Here is a 13,808-nt window from a genome sequence, read left to right as displayed (position 1 = left end):
GTTAGCTCGGCAGAGTAGAAGGGCAAGTTCTATCAGGGCAGAGACCAGACCACATGGATCAGGTCCTCACGTCACTGTGGGCATCCTGCGTGAATGGTCCTATGTCCTCTGAGTGGGATGGTCGTTGACTCAAAAACCCATAAAGCCACAAACAGCATCAGGCAACATTTCCTGAATACAACCCCTAAGTGTGCAGATGCCTGATGGTAAATCAGATGATACACAGCTTAGTTCCTGACCGTTGGCAGCTTCCAAATCAAACCAGGGCAAAGCTTCTCTTTTCCTGAGCATGAATAATTATGGGGGCAGTGAACACATAACAAATATTTTTTACTCTCGAAACTGTCAAGATGTAAAAAAAAGCACATGACAGCTAATACCTAGCAACAAAGAAGAAAACTTAGCACTTCATTAATCAGGGCCCTGTTGCCAGAACCTTCTGCGGCTCTAAGCATTTGTTTTAAACTGAGCCCTGGGATTCCTGACTGCTCGTCAATCGGTGATAATGGACCTACATTTCCACAGATATGATCAAAGCTCACTTAGCTGTTGTTTCTTGGGAATAACTGAATATTTCTGTAAGCTCAAACACCTATATTATAAGTATGGCAAACTAGACAATGATCCTATAAGATGACATCAGTATCTATTGTTTATAAAAGAGCTGCAAATAGCACTCCAGTAAGTATCCTATAAACGATCCTTTGGATAGCACATAAAAATACCAACTCACATTGTTCTCAGGTTTCCTGAAGTATGACCCATATGTGAACAGCAAACCCAAATAATCAACTACAAAACCCCAAATTTATATCTGGATACTGAGGCTAGAATACTGTAAGCATAATTAAGCTTATTAGGTTTTAGAGGTAGTATTTCATCATTAAGCTTATTAGGTTTTAGACATACGGCTTTATTTTTTTTAATGTTTTACAGCTTTATTAAGGATAAAAGTATCTGATAGGCTTTTCAAACGATTGGATATAACATGTAAAACATGACAAATTTTTTTTTTTTTTTTTGGAGACGGAGCCTCTCTGGTGTCACCCAGGCTGGAGTGCAGTGGCACAATCTTGGCTCACTGCAACCTCTGCCTCCCATGTTCAAGTGATTCTCCTGCCTCAGCCTCCCGGGTAGCTGGGAATACAGGCACGCACCGCTACACATGCTCATTTTTTTTGTATTTTTAGTGGAGACGGGGTTTCACCATATTGTTCAGGATGGTCTCGATCTCCTGACCTGGTGATCCGCCTACCTTGGCCTCCCAAAGCGCTGGGATTATAGGCGTGAGCCACCACGCCTGGCCAAAACATCATACTTTTATGAACACTTAGAAATATGAGAACTTCAGTTATATTAACATTTCTAAAACAAATTCTAAGGAATATAAAATAACCAAAAGATAAACCTTTATAGGACAACTTTACTTTCTAAAAGTGTCACTCCTCATGGGATAATTTTTAGAGATGATCTAGTCCAATGCCACTGCCTTTATAGATTAAATCGAAGTCTGGTCTGGAAATTGGCACCTAAGTACAACAGAAGGCAAGAGCCCAGAAGATGAACTCTTGGGACTGGCAGGTTCCTGGACAAAGGACTGGAGCTTCTGGGATGCAGGCTTAGAAGCCCTGGCTAGGTAGGTGGCCCTTTTAAGGAGCCTGGAGCTTTGAAAGAAACTATGTTTAAAAATGAGAAAAAGCCATTAGGGAGGAGTTGAGTCTCAAGAACAGTGTAACATAAAGGTATTCCAGCCGGGAAGTTGAGTTAACTTCTGACTCAGGTCATCTGGTGAAAGGCACTTCCCTGGGAGGTTGGGTGGGCCTGTTTCCAGGAGCAAGGCACTCCGTCACTTCCTTAGTCCCTGAGTGGGCCAGGAAGCAAACTCATTTTAAAGGACAGGAAACCAGACATAAAGGCAAAAGGTGAACGTGAGTGCAACAGCTGAATCATCCCCTCAGTCTTACTCAGTTGGAGCAGACAAAGAGGAATTGCCTCCTTTGCTGCTCTCCTCTGCCTCCCAACCAGCTCAAGATCAGGAACTGAACAAGAGGCCAGGGGCTGGCCCCTCAGTGTGTTTTAAAAGCCCCTGAAGACCGTAGATTCCTGTCTTTGAAGCTGCTCAAACCCTGAGGCGGGAGAGGAAAGGAGGAGTAGCAGATGTGCTGGTTCTTTTCCATCTGTCCCCATCCTGGAGGTACCGCCCTGGCCTGTGTCTGTGTCCTGGCAGGCTGACCTCCCTCGGCCACTCGTCAGCTGGCTTCCTGCTGGGGTCAGCCGATGGGAAGGTCAGGCAAGAGATGGGAGGGCGGGCAGAGAGAAGTCAGCGTCTCTCCTCCCATTCCTTCCAACAGCTCCTGCCCAGTGGGCCCTCATGAGTGGCTCCCACTCTCCTTGGCTCTGCTACAGTGTTTGCTTCCCTGGTTCCCTCAGGGTGGTCAACTCCTTCCTGGGGACCTCAACACTCCTGGCCGGTTCTCTCTACCTCCTTCATTCACAGTTGACCCATCTGAGTTGGAGTCTGTCTCCTGTCAGAACCCTGACCTGACACACGGGAACAGCAGCCATGGGGTAAACATAGCATCTTACACATACTTCCATTTACTGGGCAGAATTTTACAAGGAAACGTAAATATATACGTTTTTACAACATGTATTACACACTTCTCCACCTCTTTCATGTTAGAACATGTAATTACATTTCATATAATACACATTAGAATATTTGTTGTAAAACATATATATATACGTTTATGTCACCACATATACACTTTTGAAATCAACAGACCTTCAACAAACACCAATCTTCAAGCCCCCAAAACCGCTGCCAGGTCGGTCCGCTCCTTGTTGTTCTCTGGGATCTTCCCTGGGAAAGGACGCTTTACTAGGAGGAATGGAGGCTGCCTCAGCCTAAGTCTGCTTTGTAAATGGAAGTAAAATTAAGGTGAATTTCTTGATTGCCTCAAGGGAATTGGTGTTCCGGGCTGCAGAGGCAACAGCAACTTCAGCTGGAGACAGGGAAGGGGGAAGGGGAGGGGTGGGATCAGACCTCAAAAAGGGCGGAGCAAGCAGGAGAGCCCACAAGAGCCATGTGACCTAGAGGAAGGGGACAGAAGGAGAGTCCTCACAGCCCTTTGGGGGGAAGAGTCCTGTACTTTTACTACTTTCAGAATAAAGAGTCAGTTCTTTGGAAAAGGCCCCACTCTTAAGCCAGCATATTTTGTTATGAAAGCGGTGGAGAAGTGTGTAATACATGTTAGAATATTTGTTGCAAAATCTGTAATTTAAAAATTCCCCACACCAAAAGCGAAGAAGTATCAGTTATTTAAAAGAAAATCACAACTGCCAGGTGGTGGTGCAACCTGTAATCCCAGCTACCCAGGCTGCTGAGGTGGGAGGATTGTTTGAGCCCAGGAATTTGAGTCTAGCTTGGGCAACATAGTGAGACCCTGTGTCTAATTTTTTAAAAATAAATGAAATAAAAACATAAATGTATCTTATTCCCTGACAATGCTGGATAAAGGAAGGGTTAACAATGATCTCTTGGCCCAAATTTCCTTTAGCTGAACCCGGACGTGAGGCAACTGCAGCTTCTAAGGGAATATGCATAAAAGGAGAAGCTTCTGGGACAGAACAGTGCAAAGTCACTAAGTAAAAGTGGAGTCAGCTGGGGAGTCATCCCAGGCCCCCTTCCAAATACCCAGGGCACTTGAATCTCTTTCCTTCCTCCTCATCGCTCTCACATATTATGCTCCTGCTAAGTTTTCACTGAGAAACAGGTTCTGAAGTCAAAAAACGTTTGAATACTACTGGTTTAGATTTATCACAGACATGTACATGAACTGCTATATGCATAAGAGACTGCCTTTACCTTGTAATACCAACCTGATTGTTCTTAAATGCATTTTCATTCTGATGTAGAAGGCCTGTCTTTAATTATTTCTAATCATTTAATTTTTGAGACAAAATAAAAACATCAGAAGGCATTAGAAATTAGCAAGAATCAGACAGCTCATCTGCTTACCTGCTATCCCCAGCATTTGCAACGTACAGCTTCCCCAAAAGGCAAATCACAATGAGGGCCGTGCAGCCACCAGATATATTGTATGAACTCCTCTCTCGTTCTATCTGTAAGTCCTGAAGAATAAAACAGAGTTAGTGTTGGATCGTGCAGGATGTGTAGCAAAAGCTTTCTTATTTTCATTTTCTTGACAGTCCTCAGACTTTGAATGTGCTTCAAGAAGGGACTAGAAAAATCTTTAACGCTTGCTTCCCTACCACCTAATGAGCATTTCTGGAGAGGACACTGGCATAAAACTGCCACACAGTAGACCATCTGTGAACCAGAGACAGGAAACAATAGACGGCAAACAGAAACAATCAGATAAAAATGCAAATAAAACGTAAGTTGTATTCAGTAAATATCCCAGTTTATGGAAAATTTAGTCTTTGTGGATTGCATGAGCTACTGTGTGACACAGACACTAGAGAGGCTGAGAATGCCAAGGACTTGGACCCGATCAATGTTTTGTTTGTTTTTTGAAGACAGGGTCTGGCTCTGTCACCCAGGTTAGAGTGCAGTGGCCCAATCTCGGCTCACTGCAACCTCTGCTTCCCAGGCTCAAGCAATCCTCCCACCACAGCCTTCGAAGTACCTGGGACCACAGGTGTGCACCACCATGCCCGGCTAATTTTTGTATTTTTTCTAGAGATGGGGTTTTGCCACATTGTCCGGGCTGGTCTCGAACTCCTGTGCTCAAGCAATCTGCCTGCCTCGGCCTCTCATCAAGTGCTGGGATTACAGGCATGAGCCACTGCGCTCAGCCTTGTCTTTTTAGAGAGAAGGTTTGCTCTGTCACCCAGGCTGGAGTGCAGTGGTGTGATCATATAGCTCACTGCAGCCTTGACCTCCTGGGCTCAAGCCTCCTGCCTTAGCCTCCTGAGTAGCTGCGACTACAGGTCTGTGCAGCCACCACACCCAGCTAACTTCCATTTTTTGTAGGGACAGGGTCTCACTATGTTGCCCAGGCTGGTCTCAAACTCTTGGCCTCAAACAATCCTGTCTCAGCCTCCCAAAGCGCCGGGCCACCATACCCAGTCCAGACATGATCAATGTTTTAAACTCCAAAGTCTTGGATAAACAGTCTCTTTTACAGATAAATTACAGAAAGATGTCTTCTATTCAACACAGGCAGGAGTCAAGCCATGACTTATAGGGCAAAGACTTACAATGACTTATAAATCACTTAAAATGACTTAAATAAATTATAAATGACTTATAATGACTTAAATGACTTAAAATGACTTATAGGGCTTCTGAACTCTGACCTGACTTTTCCTCTTCCCACAGCCACCAATTTACAATGGTAAAACGTTTATAATAATTAGAAACATTCACTGAGAACTTTCTCTACGTCACGCAGTGTGCCGAGCACTTTATACTCAAACTCTCATATTGTCCTCACGACCATCACTATGAACCTCATTGTTTAGCTGCAGAGAAGTGGGGTAGCCTGCCCATATTTACCTGGCTAGAGTCCGGATTCCAACCTGGTACTCTTCCAAAGCTTGTGTTGTTAATCTGCCACCTAATGAGGCCTCCCCAAGAAATTAATTTTAAAAATAGACCAACAGTGGCATCATCAAGACAGAAACCTGTGAAATTCTATGTTAGCGATAGAAGCAAAGGTTCTGTTACCTCAGAAAAATCTGCGTTAGTAAGATACACTGAATGCCCAGCTAAAATAATGCCAAATCTTCCAGTGGTAATCTACTACTTTTGGTGCAGAGGGAAGGAAAATGAGGGCTGGCTAAAAATTACAGGAAGAGGAAGAAATGGTGATGTTGATGCTGTTGTTGGCAGATCTAGGGTCAGGCCACTATTGTAATCCTGACAATCCCACAAAGTTAGAGCTCGGCTGCTTCAACCAGACTCCTCATGGAAAAGGGGGAGAGAAGTCAAGACTCCAGCATTTGCCAGCAACTTTGCTGTAGGGGCCAGAGATGGTAACATCAAAAGGGTAAATCACCAATGGGAAACTGGAAAAGAAGAGCTTGAGCTTAGGGATATCATACTGGTTAAAGAGTAAGTGGAAGCCAGGCACGGTGGCTGACGCCTATAATTCCAATACTTCGGGAGGCAGAGACAGGAGGGTCACTTGAGGCTAGGAGTTCAAGACCAGCCTGGGCAACACAGTGATACCCCCATCTCTATAAAAAATAATTAGCTGGCTGTGGTGGCACATGCCTGTAGTCTTAGCTACTTGGGAGGCTGAGGATAGGGGATCTCTTGAGCCCAAGAGTTTGAGGCTGCAGTAAGCCATGACCATGCCACTGCACTTCAGCTGGGGTGACAGAGCGAGACCCTGTCTCAAAAACAAAAACAAAATGACAACAAAAACCAGTAAATAGAGAAAATACACAAAGCCAGGACTTGGGAGAGACCAACACACTGGGAGTGAGCTGGGTAAGAGGTTGGGGGAGGGGAGCTGGGGAGCCACAGGGAGGAGGTAGGAATATGTGTTGGGGGATGCAGTGGTTTATAAACAAGTGAGGAAACACTTTAATATGGGAGTGAACAGCAGCAGCAAAAGCTGCAGAAGCAACAAGCATGGGGCAAACTTCAAAGGACTATGTGGGATTTTTAACACTTACTTCAACTGTGTATAAATTAGCTTCCTTAAAGGACTGTCATGAGGCTAAATTAGCTGGCATGTGTGAGGGGCTTAGCAGGATATCTAGACCCTTCCTGCAGCCCAGAAGCTTCAGCATTGAGAGTGGTGGCCTTTCTTGCTCACCTTAGACCCTCGGCACCTAGGTTAGGCCAGGTAAATGGTAGTTTAATAAATGTCCATTCAATGGACAAATGAAGAAATAAATTTTAAATTTTTTAATCTCCCTATCCCCTTACCTCTGCCTTAATATGAGAAATGGATTCCATAATTCACAAATGAAAAGCTTACAATGCCAACGCTCGCTGAGATAATAATTAAGCAGAAACCCATGCTTCAATTAAAATGCTCGATTGACAAGAATGGTTATCGAAACCTACACAAGACTGGTAGAAGGCTGGAGGATGAAGAGGAGGGGCATGGGTATCAGGTGGGAAGAATTATCTCAAGGAAGTCCAAGAGAGGAGAAGGAAAACATCAAGATGCCTGTTTAACCTTCAAGAAAACCCCTAAAAAACAGAACCCCAAACCCTACTGACAAAGGGGTTTGTGGATGGAATTGCTCATTTTTTTTTTTGCATTTAAAGAACTCATATAAAGTTGATACTATGATAGATACATATTTTACTAAATTAATATATAAATTGATAAAGAGTCTGCATCCAATACATCAAAAGGAACTGCTCAGCTATAGAGACTATTTTTTGACTGTCAGAATCAATATTTGCTTGAATACCTAAAAGGCTGAAACACAATATTTATTAAAAATTATTTGAAAATGCTGGGTGTGGTGGCTCATGCCTGTAATCCAAGCACTTTGGGAGGCTGAGGCAGATGGATCAAATGAGGTCAGGATTTTGAGACCAGCCTGACCAACATGATGAAACCCTGTCTCTACTAAAAATACAAAAAAAGTTAGCTGGGCATGGTGGTGTGCACCTATAGTCCAAGCTACTCGGGAGGCTGAGATAGGAGAATTGCTTGAATCCGGGAGCCAGAGGTTGCAGTGAGCCAAGATCGCGCCACACCACTGCACTCTAGCCTGGGCAACAGAGCGAGACTTCATCTCAAAAAATTATTTGAACACCTACTGCTTGTATACTGTCTATAGACTAGAACGTGAATGATGTTTGTTTGATAGACTTGATCAAACCACTAGTATGATCCAAAAGGTAGAAACGTTATGGTGCAAAAAGTCCACGTAACAGGGCCGTCCATGGCAACAAATTCCTCTAGGACTCAGTTAAGCAAGTTCGGGCTATGCCACAGGTAGGTACATTATTTATCATGGTTTCTATCACAAGAAATTCTGCTTAGAAAATTATTTAATCTTTAGAAAAAAAAATCAAGGTAAAGAGCTCAACACTAAAACTTTTCTGCTTTAACTTTGGGGGAAACATTCCAGCCAGCTTACCCATTTAACCCCTTGCTATTATATTAATAGTGTGACTCAATATTTTTTTCTAATTGATTTCATTATTTCTTTCACCTTTTTCTACTTTCAGCTACATTCCCTCTATAGCTCCCCCTGAATAAGAAATGCTAAATTTGGCAGCACTTTCTCACGAAGAGTGAACTTAACTACTTTTTAATCCAAGAAACTTTGCTAACATGTGCATGCGTTTGCCACTTCCCTCCCCCACATTTGTGTGGGAACATAAGTGTGCATACACGCACATGTGCACACACACACTTTAATTACAAGTGTCCTCTCTGGGATCATGGTGGGAAGGATTTGAAAGACGTGTTTCCATAGCCTTCATTCCCCTGAGGATTCACTGTCGTTAAAACACACTCTTCTATTTCTTCTAAACCCGTGTGCAACTAGAACATATTCTAAAAATAATGTCTTCCCTCCCCCTCCTCCCTAGAAGCCAAAATAGCACATTTATTTTTTCCCCACATACACCTCCTACTCCTCTTTAAAAGATGTTTCACAAAATCTTAGTACTGAAAGGAACATTAAAGGACCATCTGGGTGGTTCTTTTACTATCAGAGCAAACATGATAAATTAAGTCAATAAAGATATATTTACCATTGCATTATCTACCCTTTTTCTTCAAATCCTCGCCTTTCAGATTAGATTTTTTAAATATTCTACATAATAAATAAAAACATAGACTACTTTTTTAAAAACCTCAAGTTTTTGGTATTTTTACAAAAATCAATGAAATCATGGGAAAAACTGCTTACTGCTTTGTGCTAAGCAAGGACCGATTTAGAATATCTCCCTGTTTTAGCTGTCAATGAACCCTGAGCCATGTGTCTAGAATAAACTGACTAGCAAAACACATGCATATACTATCATTCAAGTATGGTCTAAAAGGATCACTTAAATGACTCATAAGATTCAATTAACAAGATAATTGATTTATCTGCTTAATCAATAGTCCTGAAGACCTTCCAGGGCAACTTTCTAGGCAGCAGGACTGAGTTATCTTCTGTTTTGTCTGCTTAAACACTACATTTAAGCGAGGTTAATCTTTAAATCAAACAATGGATCCAGTTTTTAAGATGTGGGATTTTATTTTGCTCCTTGTTACAAGGAGAAACGGGAGCCGAGAAAGCAAACAGAGGGCCGGGCGCGGTGGCTCACGCCTGTAATCCCAGCACTTTGGGAGGCCGAGGCAGGCAGATCACCTGAGGTTGGGCAGTGCAGACCAGCTTGACCAACATGTAGAAACCCCGTCTCTATAAAAATACAAAATCAGCCGGGTGTGATGGCGCATGCTTGTAATCCCAACTACTCGGGAGGCTGAGACAGGAGAATTGCTTGAACCCGGGAGGCGGAGGTTGCGGTGAGCCCAGATTGCGCCAAGCCAAGATCGCACCATTGCACTCCAGCCTGGGCAACAAGAGAGAAACTCCGCTTAAAAAAAAAAAAAAAAAAAAAAAAAAAAAGCAAACAGAGATGTGTGTGCAATGAGACTAATTCAGCAGGAAAGAAGTGCAAGAGAAAAATATTGCCCGGGATGGTAATAATTTGGTTTGAAAGTCCCATAGATGATGCAACTCCAAGGTCATTCTTTGTTTCCTACCAATTTCAGGTTGCAAAAGGAAAGCAATATCCGGTAGCAGAAAGGAGCAAGTGTTGGGTAGTTTCAATAGGACCTGGCAGCTCCCCTTAGCTGAGTTAAAACACGGCTCTGAGCACATTGCTAATAGTGTCAGTCACAAATAATCAGATTCTGCATGGTTTCAGTATCCAAAATTCTGCATGGTTTTAGTATCCAAATCTGATCCCGGTTTATTCTGAGAACAAGGCCATCTGCCAGCCAGGCAATGGGGAAGAAAAACCAGCACTCTACTGCCTACTCTTGCCACCTGCCGGCTGCTGGTGGAATCACATGCTTATTCCTTCCCAGAGAAACTTCCTGTTCTAACAAAAACAAAGAGAACAAAACCAACTTAAATAAAGACAGCTATATGGGTTCCCAATTTACCATTAATATGCTAATTTTGGAAAACACTAATTTATTTATTATAATTAATCTATAAACACTAACTTATAGATTTCTAAACTATAAACTTTGCCCCCTTTTCGTCACAATGTCACCACGTATTTATACGGTTTTTACCAACAAAGCCCAGCTGCTTGGTATTTCCAATCATTTACCCAGTGATAGAATTACATATAGTAGTTCCATAAGTTAAAATATTGTCACTTTCTTCCCTTCCTAAGAACCGACTCTGGCGGGGAATCTAGACCCACTCTTAAAAGGAAATAGAACTCTGAGATCCTCCCGGCTATGTCCACAGCTCAAATCCCATGGTTAACAGGTTAAAAGGGTAATCACTGCTAACTTGGTTCTGATCCCTAGGAGGGCAAAGCCTTCCTGTAACTAACCCTGCAGTGGAATCAACTTCCTCCATGAGTCTGAAATGTTGATTATTCAACCATGTTTTTGGGAGGGTGGAGAAGTAGGGAGGAGGTTTGAAATCAGAACTTAGAAGACACTTGTCTTATTTATACCTATTGTCCTGGGCCAAGTGACAATATAAATATAATAGGTGACAAAACAGAGTTAAGCCAGGCCTTGCTGGGAATCAGAATTGAAGTCACTCGGAAAATTCCTGAGATTTTGGTCCTTTAGGAAGCCATGGCTCACTTTTCATAGTGGACACAGGAGGGATTCGCTACATAGCCTTCGCACTATGAAGGAAGATCTGAGATACAATCAGGGGGTTGTAGGGGCACACCTACCTCTGACAGTGTACACAGTAAGTATTAAAAACTAGTGGTCATAGGTCACCTTCACCACAAGCCCCACGCTGTGCCAGGCAACCCGAGGACCAAAGATGAAAAGCACTGCTCTCAAAGAAGCTTATAGTATTTGATGAAACTGTTGCCATCTCCCCTCATTGGAAGCATTTTTTTCTCTTCTGTTCATCTGTATTTTGTGACTACTACCTACTTTTTCCCCCAAAATAGGTACTATTTATTCTGACTTGAGTGTTTCTGAACATTTTTAACAGTGTTTCCCTTTTGGAAAGGTATCAACATTTCACTACCTCCTTTTGTTATTTAGAATATCAAAATAAGTAAGATATTGCATATTTCTATATTCATATGTGGGACCACAAATGCCCCCAGAATATATATATATATATATATATATATATATATATATATATATATGTATTTTTTTTTTTTTTTGAGACAGAGAGTCTCGCTCTGTCACCCAGGCTGGAGTGCAGTGGTGCGATCTCTGCTCACTGCAAGCTCCGCCTCCTGGGTTCACACCATTCTCCTGCCTCAGGCTCCCGAGTAGCTGGGACTACCGCCCGCCACCACGCCCAGCTAATATTTTTTATTTTTAGTAGCAACGGGGTTTCACCACGTTAGCCAGGATGGTCTCAATCTCCGCCTCAGCCTCCCAAAGTGCTGGGATTACAGGCGTGAGCCACCACGCCCAGCCTTGTTTTGTTTTTGAGACAGAGTCTCGCTCCGTTGCCCAGGCTAGGGTGCAGTGGTGTGATCTCGGCTCACTGCAACCTCTGCCTCCGGAGTTCAAACGATTCTCATGCCTCAGCCTCAAAAGTGGCTGGGATTGCGGGCATGCACCACCACGCCTGGCTAAATTTTTTATAATTTTAGTAGAGACAGGGTTTTGCCATGTTGGTTAGGCTGGTCTTGAACTCCTGGCCTCGTTTTCTGCCCACCTGGGCCTCCCAAAGTGCTGGGATTATAGGTGTGGACCAAAGTGCCTGACCATAAGATCTTATCTTTTACTTCCTCAGTGATGTCTAAAAGAATACTGATTTTAAGATGTAAGCTCAATAAATACTAGTGACTGGGAAGAGCAGTTCTTAGTGGAAACAACACAAACTGTTTTTCCTCTGTTCTCATCCCACAACAACCAATACAGAAGATTTCTGTGACCAAATGTGTGTGAGTTTTCCCCCACATACCCAACAAGCAATCAGTTCTGCAGAAGACACCAGCTGGGCGTCCTCCAGTTCGATTCCACACTATTACGTACTTGGAGATAGCATCAGATTCCACAGGTTGAGGGCTCAGTCCCCCAACGGACTCCCACTTCTGATGTCAGTCACAAGCCCCAGGTTGGTTTACCTGTGCTTCTGACCGACCAGCTATAAATCTGGGTTCCCAAGACCCCCCTCTCCTAAGGTTCGATTAATTTGCTAGAGTGGCTCACAGAAATCAGGAAAAATTTACTTACATTTGCTAGTTCATTATAAAGGATATTATAAAGGATACAGATGAAAAGATGCATAGGGTGTGGAGCTTCCATGCCCTCTATTGGCACATGACCCTCCAGGCACCTCCACGTGTTCAGCTACCCAGAAGCTCACTGAGCCCTATCCTCCCGGGCCTTTATGGAGACCTCATTACATAGGCACATGTGATTAAATCATCAGCTCTTGGTGATCAACTCACCTTCAGCCCTTCTCCCCTCCCACGAGGTTGAGGATGCACGCATGTGTGTGCGCGCACACACACACACAGGAATTATTGGGGCAAATCTAAATTAGGCTATTCTTTCATTTTATTCACTGTAATACATCTGACATCTACATTATCGATGGCAGCTTACTGTGTGATTCTACTTAGTTGTGCAGCCCTCTAATCCTGCCTTGGTCTTTTTGATGAACAGACCCCATCCAGAAGCTACCCAGGGGCTGCCAGCCACCAGTCACCTCATTAGGATACAAAAAGATACTTATCACTTTGAAGATTTCAAGGATTTTAGGAGTTGTATGTCAGGACGTGGAGTTGAAGACAGAACATCATAATATCACAGCATTCCACTGAGGGAAAAGACAAACAGATGGAGACAGACAAGCAGGTAGACAGAAAGAGAGTCCAAAAAATTCTGATTCCACATTGTTGAGCTATTATAAATAAAGCAAAAACCCCCAGTGAAGGAGAAGCTCTGCTTTTAAGGATATCGTGACACTCGGAATCTCCAGAGGGACAGCTGCATAAATGTCATCAGTGAGGCAAATTAGAGGCTTAGGTGCAAGGCTTGGGGAACTTTACTTTTAGGGATTAAAAGTGGAAGAGAAGGCAAGACAGCCACAAAGCCGAAATGCCTATAAGACAACTCTTACTTAATATTGAATTTCCTATTACAGAAAATCAGAATGGCACAAAACCTGCAATGCCTAAAGGACATCTAGAAACAGGAAAATTAGAGAGTGGGTGGCTACTGCAGTGAAAAAAAAAAGTTTAGGAATGATCTGGAAAATCCAAAGCTGTCCTGCTATAGACAGCTGTGTGAGCTGTCCTCGGGCTGCCTGGCACAGCATGGAGCTTGTGGGCATTTCAAAAAACCAAAGGTTTACACCGTGAGACAGTGACTCTCAAAAACCTAATATTGAGAGGGGGAGGAAAGGAGTTGGCAATGGCCTTCCAGCTATTATTTTGAAGCTGGTATAATTTCTGTGCTGTGGATTCTGAAGCTCACCTTAAGCAATTTAATAATGTTAAGACAGGTATTATTTCTATGAAACTGGAGTGCAGTTTTTCTGAAATCTCTGATGAAGCAAAGAAAAACAAGAGCATCTGTGATTAAACAGAAGACTTATCATCCAAAGAGGGTCACACTGGAGAGTGAAAGGGGAGAGTATTAACAATTAAGACAGCAGGCACCCACTGGCCCAGTCCCCAGCAA

General features: G+C 43.1%; 1 protein-coding gene across 3 annotated transcripts in view; it reads right to left on the bottom strand.

Moving 5' to 3' along the window:
- Window positions 1-13,808, bottom strand: part of PPM1H (protein phosphatase, Mg2+/Mn2+ dependent 1H) — a 305,954-nt gene that overhangs the window by 149,280 nt on the left and 142,866 nt on the right. For all 3 annotated transcript variants that reach the window (XM_055251348.2, XM_055251350.2, XM_055251349.2), the window contains exon 4: window positions 4,022-4,134. In XM_055251348.2, coding sequence (XP_055107323.1) covers window positions 4,022-4,134 — 113 coding nt within the window. The remainder of the gene's footprint in view (window positions 1-4,021; window positions 4,135-13,808) is intronic.

The sequence above is a fragment of the Symphalangus syndactylus genome, chromosome 17, assembly GCF_028878055.3.
Source record: "Symphalangus syndactylus isolate Jambi chromosome 17, NHGRI_mSymSyn1-v2.1_pri, whole genome shotgun sequence".
Taxonomy (NCBI): domain Eukaryota; kingdom Metazoa; phylum Chordata; class Mammalia; order Primates; family Hylobatidae; genus Symphalangus; species Symphalangus syndactylus.
This window is presented reverse-complemented; position numbering and strand designations above follow the sequence as displayed.